Source organism: Piliocolobus tephrosceles, chromosome 2 (assembly GCF_002776525.5).
Source record: "Piliocolobus tephrosceles isolate RC106 chromosome 2, ASM277652v3, whole genome shotgun sequence".
Classification (NCBI taxonomy): Eukaryota; Metazoa; Chordata; class Mammalia; order Primates; family Cercopithecidae; genus Piliocolobus; species Piliocolobus tephrosceles.
In genome coordinates, this window is record NC_045435.1 from 140388987 (window position 1) to 140402152 (window position 13166).

Sequence of the window (13166 nt, forward strand, 5' to 3'; positions counted from 1 at the left end):
TTGAGACAGCAGAATTGCTTGAACCTGGGAGGCGGAGGTTGCAGTGAGTCAAGATCATGCCACTGCACTCCAGCCTGGGTGACAGAGTGAGACTCCGTCTCAAAAAAAAAAAAAAAAAAAATTCAGGTGATGTTTTATATTGTTGTGATAATACAAAATTTCTATTCTTCTTAAGTGAGAACTTTGTTGATTAGAGAGCATACTGGGGAATGATTAAAAGGGCCTTTTTTTTATTTTTTTTTGAGACTGTCTCGCTCTGTCGCCCAGGCTAGAGTGCAGTGGTGAGACCTCAGCTCACTGCAACCTCCACCTCCTGGGTTCAAGTGATTCTCCTGCCTCAGCCTGCAGAGTAGCTGGATTACAGGCGTGCACCACCACGCCCAGCTAATTTTTGTATTTTTAGTAGAGACACGGTTTCCCTGTGTTGGCCAGGCTGGTCTTGAACTCCTGACCTCAGGTGATCCACCCGCCTCAGCCCCGCGAAGTGTTGGGATAACAGGTGTGAGCCACTGTGCCCGTCCTAAAAGGGAATTTTTGAAGTACCAATAGAGGACTCTACCAAATAAGTTATTTCTTAAAATGTGAAGGTAAGGATAAATCAAATCTCATTGTATACCTTACCTACATTACACTTAAAAATATGTAACATTAAACATGAAATGTTATTTAATAAATTTTTTTTTGAGACGGAGTTTCGCTCTTGTCGCCCAGGCTGGAGTGCAGTGGTGCTCATTGCAACCTCCGCCCCCTGGGTTCAAGCAATTCTCCTGCCTCAGCCTCCCTAGTAGCTGGGATTACAGGGGTGTGCTACCACGCCCGACAATTTTTTTTGTATTTTTAGTAGAGACAGGGTTTTGCCATGTTGGCCAGGGTGGTCTCAAACTCCTGACCTCAAGTGATCCGCCCTCGTGGGCCTCTGAAAGTGCTGGGATTTCAGTCATCAGCCACCACCTCCAGACATAAAAGGTTTTTAAACATAAAGAAACAATATATGACCTTTGTTTTTAGTGTTGATACAATTTTCATTAATATCAAAGTATAAAAAGACCAGGTGGCTGGAGGCAGTGGCTCACACCTGTAATCTTAGCACTTTGGGAGGCCAAGGGAGGTGGATCACTTGAGGCAAGGAGTTCAAGAGCAGCCTGGCCTACATAGTGAAAACCCGTCTCTACTAAAAATACAAAAAATCCCAGGACTATCGGAGACTGGATCACTTGAGGTCAGGAGTTCAAGACCAGCCTTGGCAACATGGTGAAACCCTGTCTCTACTAAAAATACAAAAATTAGCTAGGTGTGGTGGCACATGCTTGCAATCCCAGCTACTCAGGAGGCTAAGGCAGGAGAATCACTTGAACCCAGGAGGCAGAGGTTGCAGTGAGCTGAGATCACACCATTGTACTCCAGCTTGGGCAACAGAGCGAGACTCTGTCTCAAAAAAAAAAAAAAAAAAAAAAAAAAAAAAATTGACAGGTGTGGTGGTGAGCACCTGTTATCCCAGCTACTTGGGAGGCTGCGGCACAAGAATCGCTTGAACCGGGAGGCAGAGGTTGCAGTGAGCCAAGATCATGCCACTGCACTCCAGCCTGGTGACAGAGCAAGACTCCATCTCGGAAAAAACAAAACAAACAAACAAAAAAACAGAAACCAAAAAATCAGCCGGGTGTGGTGGCACACGCCTCTAGTCACATCTATTTGGGAGGCTCAGTCAGGAGAATCTCTTGAACCCAGGAAGCAGAGGTTGCAGTGAGCTGAGATAGCACCACTGCACTCCAGCCTGGTGAGAGAGGCTCTGTCTCAAAAAAAAAACAGAAACAAAAACAAAACCAAGTGTGGTGGCTCACACCTATAATCCTAGCATTTTGGGAGGCTGAGGCAAGAGGGATGCTTGAGCCCAGGAGTTTTAGACCAGCCTGTGCAACATAGTGAGAACCCTGTCCCTACCAAAAAAAAATTAGCCGAGTTACTGGCTTGTGCCTGTGATCCCTACTCAGGAGGCTTGAGTTAGGAGGACTGCTTAAATCTGAGAGGTTGAGGCTGCAGTGAGCTGTGACCACATGATTGCACTCAGTAACAGAGCAAGACCCTGTCTCAAAAAAGTTAGAAGTACAATAAGATAGATACCTTCACCTCCAATGATACCCACTCTTAAAAGTGTCTTAACTTACTTCCAGAAGGGAATAGATACATAGATACATAATTTTTTTTAGCTTGTAAAAGGAATCATAGTATACCCTTTTGTTACTTAACCTTGTTTTTTTTTGTAACTTAATAATATTCATAATATATTTTGAAACCCTTTCCTTCTCAGCACACTTGTCTAACTCATTCTTTTTAATTGTAAATTGCATTTCATCATTTGTAGTAATAAAATAGATGTAACCAATCTCCCTTGACTGACATATTGATGATTACTAGTTTATTTTTCTATCAAAAATGTTTCAATGACCATAAGTAAACATATACTCTACCCACTATATTTTATAAGTGAAAAGAGATGAATATGCTTCTTAAGCCTGGAAGGGGACGCATTCCTATTGAAAAGGGAAAATAAATATTGGAGCCCCCAAATCACTAAGCTAAAGGGAAAAGTCAAGCTGGGAACTGCTTAGGGAAAACCTGCCTCCCATTCTATTCAAAGTTATCCCTCTCCTCACTGAGATAAATGCATATCTGATTGCCTCCTTTGGAGAGGCTAATCAGAAACTCAAAAGAATGCAACCATTTGTCTCTCACCTACCTGTGACCTGGAAGGCCCCTCCCTGCTTGAATTGTCCCGCCTTTCCAGACAGAACCAATGTATATCTTACATATATTGATTGATGTCTCATGTCTCCCTAAAATGTGTAAAACCAAGCCATTCCCCAACCACCTTGGGCACACGTTGTCAGGAACTATGAGGCTCTGTCACCTGTGTGTGTCCTAAACCTTGGCAAAATAAACTTTCTAAATTAACCCGTGTCAGATTTTTGGGGTTCACACTATCAAGGAACAGGTATCCCAAGGAATGGTGATGATAGTGGTGTTACACTCTAGGTGAATTGTACATGTACACAGAGATTCCATGTTATGTAGCTTGATTTTAGTGATCTACATTCTTCTCTGTCTCTTTCCCTGGATGAATATCTGATTAATAATAACCTCTCAAAATATCCGGGAGTATACCAGCCTAGGTATTTTGTTGTCTCCACTGAAGCAACAAAATACCTAAGCTAGTATACTCCCGGATACTTTGAGAGGCTACTGTGTAACTCAAATTATCCATAGTGTTGTCATTTCAACATGTAATTAATATAAGATTATTAACAAAATTACTTTTTTGGTGTGTATGGTAAATCTTTTAAACTTCAGCATATCTCAATTAAGACTAGTTGCATTTTGACCAGGCGCGGTGGCTCATGCCTGTAATCCCAGCACTTTGGGAAGCAAAGGCTGGTGGATCACGAGGTCAGGAGTTCAAGACCAGCCTGGCCAAGATGGTGAAACTCCGTCTCTACTAAAAATACAAAAATTAGTCGGGCATGGTGGCGGGCACCTGTAACCCCAGCTACTCAGGAGGCTGAGGCAGAGAATCGCTTGAACCCAGGAGGGGGAGGTTGCAGTGAGCCGAGATCATGCCACTGCACTCCAGCCTAGGCAACAGGGTGAGACTCCATCTCAAAAAACAAACAAACAAACAAACAAAAAACTAGCTACATTTCAAGTCGTTTCCCTCGTTAATACCCTCTAATGGTGGGTCTGCAACTTTGTGTAAAAAAAAAAAAAAAAATCCAATTTCCTTATCATATTTATTTAACATATTTTTGATGCCCACTATGTGCCAGTCACTCTGGGATGTTCCCAGTGACAAGGAACATCCTGCATTTGAGGAGTTTTCACTCTAATGAGAATATAAATTCCTCAGGGGCCTGGTATACAAGGCCTTTCCCTTTACATGAACTTGAGCCCACTCTTCTCCCACCTTGTGGTTTCCCAATTAGATAATAATTATAAGCATTTATTGAGTGTTTCTTGCATGAAGATGCTATACTTGATGCTCTCATTTAATATTTATTGCAATTCCCTTGAGGAGGGTACCACTATTATCCCCAAAACATCTTCTAAAAGGAGGCTTTTGGCTGGGCATGGTGGCTCACACCTGTAATCCCAGCGCTTTGGGAGGCTGAAGCAGATGGATCACTTATTAGGCATTGGAGACCTGCCTGACCATAATGGTGAAACCCCATTTATATTAAAAATACAGATTAGCTGGGCATGGTGGTGCACGCCTATAATCCCAGCTACTTGGGAGGCTGAGGCACGAGAATCGCTTGAACCTGGGTGGCAAAAGTTGCAGTGAGTCGAGATTGCACCACTGCACTCCAGCCTGGGTGACACAGCAAGACTCCATCTCAAAAAAAAAAAAAAAAAAAAAAAAATGGCAAGATGAGGTAACTTGCCTAAGGACACAACTAGCACAAGGAGAATTGGCCAGGGTAGTCTGACCCCAGAGAAGGCAGGCTTTATCACTGAGCAACCCTGATTCAGATCAATGTTGCTGATCTTGCTGTTGCTGTTACCTCTATCTGTAATAACCTTCTCCCCCTCCCCCATTTATCTGATGATGTTATACTGTAAAAGGAAAACAATTTTTTTTTTCTTTTTTTGAGACAGAGTCTCACTCCCCTCTCCCATGCTGGAGTGCAGTGGCGTGATCTCAGCCCACTGCAACCTCTGCCTCCTGGGTTCAAGTGGTTCTCCTGTCTCAGCCTCCCAAATAGCTGGGACTATAGTCGCCTGGCTAATTTTTGTAGTCTTAGTAGAGATGGGGTTTCACCACGTTGGCCAGGCTGGTCTTGAACTCCTGAACTCAAGTGATCTGCCCGCCTCAGCTTTCCAAAGCACTGGATGACAGGCATGAGCTACCGCACCTGGCCAGAAAAACAATTTTTTCTTTCTACTCTGACACACTAAGCAATCTCTGGTGGACACCAACTGGGTATCCTATAATTAACTTCAATTCTGATGCTACCTACCTGGAGATAGTGTCAGATCCCATTTGTTGAGGGCTCAGGCCCACAAGATTACCCCTACTTCAGATGCCAATCACAAGTAGTAGGTTGTTACCTGTACTTCTGACTGACCAGATACAAACCAGAGTTCTCATCAATAATTTGTTGAGATGCCTCATGTAACTCAGAGAAACATATTTACTATTTTACTAAAAAGAGTATTACAAAAGATAGAGATGTACAGCCAGGTAAGTTGATGGAAAAGGCAAGTTATGGGAGCTCCCCTGCCCTCTCTAGCCACCTCCACATGCTCAGTAACCAGAAAGTTCATCAAATCTTGTTATTCAAGAGTTTTTATAGCATTTAATCCCAGCCTCCCCCTTCCTTCCCAAAGGTTGGTAGGTGGGGCTGAACATTCCAGGCCTCTAATCCTCTAATCAATTAGTCTTTCTGGCGACTGACCCCATTTCTGGTGACTGGACTATCTAGTGGTCCCACCGTAGGTAACCATATTAGTTAGCATAGACTCAGAAGTTATAAAAGTGTCTTGTTTTGAGTAACAAAAGACACTGCTATCACTCAGGAAATTCTAAAGGTTTTAAAAGTGCTGTAATAGGAACCTAGGACAAAACCAAATATGTTTTATATTATACCACATAAACCATCATGAATCAGTTTAAATCTACTACATTTCTCTGTAGCTTTTCCAAACATCTTCACATTCACCTTTGTCCCACAGAGGGCAGTCTTATCCCCTCCCACTCTCAGTGGAATTCATTCGATTTCTTTCATTGAGGTTCCTAGGACTCAGAACTACACACATTGCATTGTTGATAGTTGTTTATATATTGGTGTTTTGCACTCTGAACTCCATGAGATCAGGGACAAGGTCTGTTTTTGTTTTTATTTCTTCATCTTTTGAATATTTATCTGTATGCCTAGCCTATAGAAGTAAAGAACAATGAAGTCATTTTCCTTGTGTCTTTGTCCCATTGAGGCTGCTCTGGTGCTCTTGAAAACACTGTTCCAATGATTTTACTTTTCCTTACAGGATCAGATGATAGAAAACACTTAAATTTTATCTATGACCAAGAAGAGGCAATGAAGATACATATAATTGCCAAAGAACCCTCTGCTAAAAGTTAAGAATGGTTTCATGTGGCCAGGTGCAGTTGCTCACACCTGTAATGCTAGCACTTTGGGAGGCCGAGGCAGACAGATCACCTGATGTTGTCAGAAATTTGAGACCAGCCTGACCAACATGGAGAAACCCTGTCTCTACTAAAAATACAAAATTAGCCAGGCGTGGTGGTGCATGCCTGTAATCCTAACTACTTGGGAAGTTGAGGCAGGAGAATTGCTTGAATTGGGAGGCAGAGTTTGCAGTGAGCCGAGATCAAGCCATTCTATTCCAGCCTGGACAAGAGTGAAACTCCGCCTTGAAAAAGAAAAGAATGGTTTCATGCTTTTCAAAATGCCAAAGAAGCTGCTCTCTGTCTTTATAAACTATACCTTGGCCTATAGAGAATTGTTCTTGGGAAGATTGTTCACTCCTCAGGATGGAGATGTTGCCAAGGGGTCTGTAGGATTACCTACTGCTCCAGATACTCAGGAAGTATTCTGAATTTAGGATACAGCTAAAACTCATTAACTTTAGGTACTACCATTTCATTGCTACTGATGAATTTAGGTTGACATTTGCCTTTGTTTAGCAAATGTTTCCCTGTGCCACATTTCACATAATAATTATTATTATTATTTTATTTATTTATTTTTTTTGAGACGGAGTCTAGACCTGTCGCCCAGGCTGGGGTGCAATAGTGTAATCTCGGCTCACTGCAACCTTGGCTTCCCGGGTTCAAACAATTCTCCTGTCTCAGACTCCTGAGTAGCTGGGATTACCGGAGCTTGCCACCATGCCCAGCTAATTTTTGTATTTTTAGTAGAGATGGGGTTTCACCGTGTTGGCCAGGCTGGTCTCAAACTCCCGACCTCAGGTGATCCGCCCACCTTGGCCTCCCAAAGTGTTGAGATTACAGGTGTGAGCCACTGCACCTGGCCCCAGATGAATATTTAAAATATGCGAGAATACAGTTTACCTTTCAGCATCTTGGAACACTTTATAGCCATCTCTAGTTGCACGAAAGCAATTTTAACACATTATCTTCTTGAATGAACTTTGGCTGAGGTTGAATTAAGTGGGCAACTGAGTGATAGATTTTATAATTCAGATCTTTGCTACATTCCTCTTCTAGCAGTTGGGATGAAGTGAGGAGTGGAAAAAGTGCATGGCAACAAAGACATCACTAAAAAAATATTTGTGGATTAAATAAACCAATAGTTTTTTCTTCTTGCAAGATAGATGAACAGAAATTCATTGTTTAGCAAGGTCTGCCAAGCATGTATTTTTAAGACCTTCTTGAAGTTGACTATTTAACACTTTCAACTCTGGCACCATGGTTCTTGACTCCTACTTTGTTCTTGTTACTATGGCCACATCCTCAGCTGTCACCTAAGATGCTCTTAGGTTTTAAGAAGAACAGATGTATTGCCCCACCTGTATATTTACTCATTTAACACATGTGCTGAGAGTTTACAAGGGCCAAACACTCAGGTAGACACAGGGATATCCGAGAAAAAAACCAAAAACCAAAAACCAAGTTTACAGTACACATGAAGCTTACATGGAGTTCACACTTATGTGTGTGTGTGTGTATAGACAATAAGCATAATAAGTCATAAAATATATAGAATGTTATAGCCAGACGTGGTGGCTCACACCTGTAATCTCAGTACTTTGGGAGGCTGAGGTAGGTGGATCACCTGAGGTCAGGAGTTCTAGACCAGCCTGGCCAACATGGTGAAACCCCATCTCTACTAAAAACACAAAAAATTAGCTGGGCACGGTGGCGGGTACCTGTAATCCCAGCTACTTGTGAGGCTGAGGCAGGAGAATTGCTTGCACCTGGGAGTCGGAGGTTGCAGTGAGCCGAGATGGTGCCACCGCACTCTAGCCTGGGCAACAGAGTGAGACTCCGTCTCAAAAATAAATAAATAAGAATGGTGCCATAGTAAGAGTAGTTCTACTCACCAGAACTTAAAACCAGTTATTTCTGTGAGTTTCAGCTTCCTCATCTGTAAAATGGAGCTATAACATATTTTGTAGTATTTTTGTTTGTTTGTTTTTGCTTCTCCAGTCAACGAAAGAGACACTTTATTGAGGCTCCAGGGAGGCTGTCCTTCGAGGAAGGAAGAGCCTTGACCTTATTCTGGGGGTGCAGGTTGTTGGTGTGGTCACACTTCTTGCAGCAGTTGACAGCACAGGGGTGCAGGCAAGCATAGCACTTGCGGCAGATCATCTTGTCAAAGTTGCGTTTCTGGAAGAGCTGGCCAAGGGAAGGCTCAATAATGCCACTCGCAGGCGCAGCATCAGGTGCAGGGTGGACTCTTTCCAGATGTCATAGTCTGAGGGAGTTCCAGCCATCCCCCAGCTGTTTGCCGGCAAGTATCAGATGCTGCTGGTCAGGTGTGATACCCTCCTTGTCTTGAATTTTGGCTTTGACATCCTCATTGGTGTCACTGGGCTTGACCTCAAGAGTGATGGTCTTGCCTGTAAGGGTCTTCACAAAGATCTGCATCTCTGCGTCTGCAGCTCGGCCGCCTCACTGAAGAAAAAGAGGACGGCAGATATTTTGCAGTATTGTGAGGATGAGAGATGAAATATGTTTGCCAAATGTCACAGTCTCTAATTGTAGGCCTCTTTACATAGTAGCTATTAATAGAGGCACATCTGCTCTTGTACAACTAAGTGAACAATGTGTGCTGGACTAGAAGTAACTCTGGGAAATTTAGGACAAAAGGGGACTAGGGCCCAAACAAGGAATGAGTCATCCAGCATACCTAGCTACCTATTGCTGACAAAAAGCTTTACTAATACCCTGTTGGAGATGAATAGGATGTGAGCTCCAGATCCGCTGATGTATTTATATATCCTTCCATTGCACAGCTTCAGTTCTTTCCAACTAAACCTCTCCTTATCTTTTTTTATTTTATTTTATTTTTTTTGAGACAGGGTCTAGCTCTGTTGCCCCAGCTGGAGTGCAGTGCTGTGATCTCAGCTCACTGCAACCTCCGCCTCCTGGGTTCAAGCGATTCTCCTGCCTCAGCCTCCTGAGTAGCTGGGATTACAGGCGTGTGCCACCACGCCAGGCTAATTTTTGTATTTTTAGTAGAGATGGGGTTTCATCATGTTGGTCAGGCTGGTCTCGAACTCCTGATCTCGGGTGATCCACCCGCCTCGGCCTCCCAAACTGTTGGGATTACAGGTGTAAGCGCCCGGCCAAACCTCTCCCTATCTTTATGAAACATTCAAGAGAAACCTGTTAACAATAATGACAATTATCAGGATGCTATGTGCCAGGCACTTTTATGAACAGAAATCCCCTTAATCCTTCAATGAGCCTGTGTGGCAGGTATTAGAATCATCCCGTTACAGAAGGGATATTTGAGAGACGCCCTACAGGGTGGACTCAAGAATGTGGCAGCTGGCCTGGTGTGGTGGCTCATGCCTGTAATCCCAGCACTTCAGGAGGCCGAGGCGGGTGGATCACCTTAACTCAGGAGCTCCAGACCAGCCTAGCCAACACGATGAAACCCCGTCTCTACTAAAAATACAAAAAGTGGCCGGGGGTGGTGGCGCACATCTGTAGTCCCAGCTACTCAGGAGTCTGAGGCAGGAGAAAAGCTTGAACCCAGGCAGCGGAGGTTGCAGTGAGCCGAGATCATGCCATTGCACACCAACCTGGGCTGGGCGACAGTGCAAGGCTCCGTCTCAAAAAAAAAAAAAAAAAAAAAAAAAAAGTGGCTGCTGTCGTGGTGCTCAATGGGCGAGCAAGCACAGGAGGACACCTGGTCAAGTGTACCCCATCTTTCACGGTCTCCGAGTTGGGGTTCGTGCCTACTGGACAGAAAAGAAACTTTCAGGAGTCGTGAAGACCCGTTAGTTGCTTCGGAGGTTATCCTGGGCGTCCTTGAGAGAGGTGGCGTCCTCCTTCCCTGCAGTCTCTAAAGAATGTAGTTAGGAGCCAAGGGAGGTGGGGACCCCCCACCCCATTGAGAACGTCAGGGGAGCTTCCGACTTGAAAAACTAGTTAGACGCTCAGCTTCGGTCAATTAAGCGTATACAAAGAGGGGCGGGGCGTCCTGAGGAGGTGGCACGGGGGAGGTGGGCGGAAGTCCGCCAGCCGCCGATTGGCTGGGACAAATATCCTTTCCGCCTCCCTCCCGCCCCATCTCCGGGTGGCCTAGCGGCACGGCCCGCGGGCGCGCTGAGGAGGCTGGCGGTGCCAGACTGGCAGGGGGCGTGACCCGAGGAGGCGGGACGGAGGGCGTGTCTCGCCTGGCCCGGGCACCGCGCTCGTCACGGTTTGCGGCTCCGCCCCCGAACCCCTCCTCCTACGCGACTCTCCTCCTTCCCGCTCGGTCCTTCGGTTCGCTCAGTTCTACCTCCAGGTTCCACGCCGCGGCCTCGCTCTTCTGCGAGAGCCAGCCCAGCGGTCGCAGCGCGCACACGCACGCCTCGCGTCTCCCGCGCCCGGCGCCCGGCTCTCCCCACGCGCGCACACCTCGCGCACGGACGCACCCACGTTTCTCCTCGCGCGCCGGGGGCTCGGCGGCGGCGGCGGCGGCAGCGGCAGAAGCAGGCAGACCGCGCGGGGAAGTACCGTAGCGGCCGTCACGGGCTGGCCGGCCGGCCATGGAGGCTGATGGGGCCGGCGAGCAGATGAGACCGCTACTCACCCGGGTAACGAGCAGGGTGAGGGCGCCGCGGCGGTGGGGCTCCTCGGCTGGGGGAGGGCGCGGGGCGAGGCAGACAAAGGCGGGGGGCGCGGCGGCCGTCGCGGCTCGGCCACCTAGTCCCAGGCCCGTCGCCCCTCCACCTCTCGGCGGCCGGCGCGCCTCGCCGTCCCCTTTGTGTGGTGGCCTGGGGCGCGGGTGCGAGGGGGCCGGCGGCTGCGCCCGGGAGGCCCAAGTCGGGGCGGCCGGAGGCGCGCCGCGGGCATTCTCTGCGCGGCTCATGCGGGACCCCGACATCCCCTCAGAGGCCGCCTATGACCCCGACCATCCATCCCTTCTCTCAGTGCTCGCCTCCCCTGTTTCTCAGCGCGCTCCCCAGGCGGGGTCCTGGTTCCGGTTGCTTTGGCGCAGGGGTTTCAGATTAGCCCTCGAAAACCTATCTTTCTTCTCCTTCTAAGGAGGACGGCGGCTCCACCTGTCTCTAGCCCCAGGCAGTGGTGAAGAGCTGGTTGAATCTTTCCCCCTCTTTCCGAGTGTCCCCTCCCGCTCCGCGGTGCGCTTTGTTCGGTGAGTTCTCCGGCCGCGTGGACTGGCCGCGCTCCTTCCCGGCCAAGGCTGTTTCGCTGTTGCCTGCCGGGTCCGCCTTCTCCACTGGCTGGAACCCGGCGAGTATCCTCCTGCCGCAGGCCAAGTAGAAGGAGGAGGGTGTCCTGAGCTGTCTGGTGCTCCTTCTCTAACTCATCTAGCAAAATCGCGTTTCCTACTGAGACTGGCTTTGGCTTCAGGGTTAGAAGGGAATGGGGATGGACTTAAGGCCGGTGTTCCCATTTGTGATGATGGGTGAATGGCCCATGCTCAAGAAGCGGACTTCCTGCTTTCATTAGAGCACATGCGTCTGTCCCCGCCGTTGTCTCTCCTTTCCAAGTTCGTGACTCAAAGGAGATGGAAGTATTCTAAATTTTCCTACTTCTAATTTTTACTGTGCAACCAGCAAAGGCGGGAAGGTTGCAGGGAAAATTGTCTGGTCTTTCACAAGTAAGAGAAAAATTACTTCTATGTTTTTATTCAAGAGTTGTCTTTAAAACTGCCTGCCGGCTTTCCCGTTTAACTTTCAGGATTATTGTTAAGGTTATGGAAAGTAGTCATTCACTAGTTCAGTACGTTCATATAAGTTCTCTAACAGAGGAAAACTCAGTCACCAGACAGTGAAGTCATTTAGCAGTGTTTATTGGAAGATCATTCACAGTGATGGTAATAGAATACTGCAAACTCATCCTAAATAATCTGTAATTATTATTATTATGATGATGATGATGATGATGATGATGTTGGGACAGAGTCTCGCACTGTCGCCCAGGCTGGAGTGCAGTGGTGCCATCTCGGCTCACTGCAACCTCCGCCTCCCGGGTTCAAGCCATTTTTCCGCCTCAGCCTCCGGAGTAGCAGGGATTACAGGCACGCACCGCCACACCCAGCTAATTTTTTGTATTTTTAGTAGAGTCGGGGTTTCGCCATGTTGCCCAGACTGGTCTGGAACTCCTGACCTCAGGCAGTCCGCCTGCCTCCTTCGGCCTCCCAAAGTGCTAGGATTACAGGCGTGAGCTACCTCGCCTGGTCTTATGTAATTCTTTGTGTTGCCTTTGAATAAACTGTTTTATAGCACTTTCTCTGTGTGTTTCAAGTGTGATGTCTGTTCTTAATTTCAGTTGAGCAGTAAAGTGCATTGAGTTTTCACAGAGCTGGGTAGAAACTATGGTGTGTTCTCAAGTATTGCCTGCCTAACTAGTAGAGGAAGCATATGATAAGGCCATTGACCTCCAAATTATTCATTCATTGTGATAACACTTATTTGGACTAGTATTTATGCTATTTAGACTGTTATTTACACTATTTTTTTTTTTTTTTTAGACGGAGTCTCGCTCTGTGGCCCAGGCTGGAGTTCAGTGGCCGGACCTCAGCTCACTGCAGGCTCCGCCTCCCGGGTTCACGCCATTCTCCTGCCTCAGGCTCCCGAGTAGCTGGGACTACAGGCGCCCGCCACCTCGCCCGGCTAGTTTTTTTTTTTTGTATTTTTTAGTAGAGACGGGGTTTCACCGTTAGCCAGGATAGTCTTGATCTCCTGACCTCGTGATCCGCCCGTCTCGGCCTCCCAAAGTGCTGGGATTACAGGCGTGAGCCACCGCGCCCGGCCTTCTATTTACACTATTTACTGTAGTGTCCAACAAGGCAGAGCCAACTCCGTCCTAATATTTATTTTATATATATATATATATATATATATTTTTTTTTTTTTTTTGAGACGGGGTCTCGCTCTGTAGCCAGGGCTGGAGTGCAGTGGCCGGATCTCAGCTCACTGCAGGCTCCGCCTCCCGGGTTTACGCC

The 13166-nt window shown here is 46.9% G+C and overlaps 1 protein-coding gene and 1 pseudogene across 7 annotated transcripts in view; one reads left to right on the forward strand and one right to left on the reverse strand.

Moving 5' to 3' along the window:
* Positions 1-8185: 8185 nt before the first annotated feature.
* On the reverse strand, positions 8186-8659 carry LOC111539432 (annotated as a pseudogene).
* Positions 8660-10450: 1791 nt separating this feature from the next.
* Positions 10451-13166, forward strand: part of SLC4A7 (solute carrier family 4 member 7) — a 109209-nt gene continuing 106493 nt past the window's right edge. For 5 of the 7 annotated variants that reach the window (XM_023207269.1, XM_023207270.1, XM_023207264.2 and 2 more), the window contains exon 1: positions 10457-10803. In XM_023207269.1, coding sequence (XP_023063037.1) covers positions 10744-10803 — 60 coding nt within the window. In that variant the 5' untranslated portion in view covers positions 10457-10743. Of the gene's footprint in view, positions 10804-13166 lie in introns of all 7 variants that reach the window. The other 2 variants (XM_023207265.1, XM_023207268.2) reach the window with 2 other exon arrangements.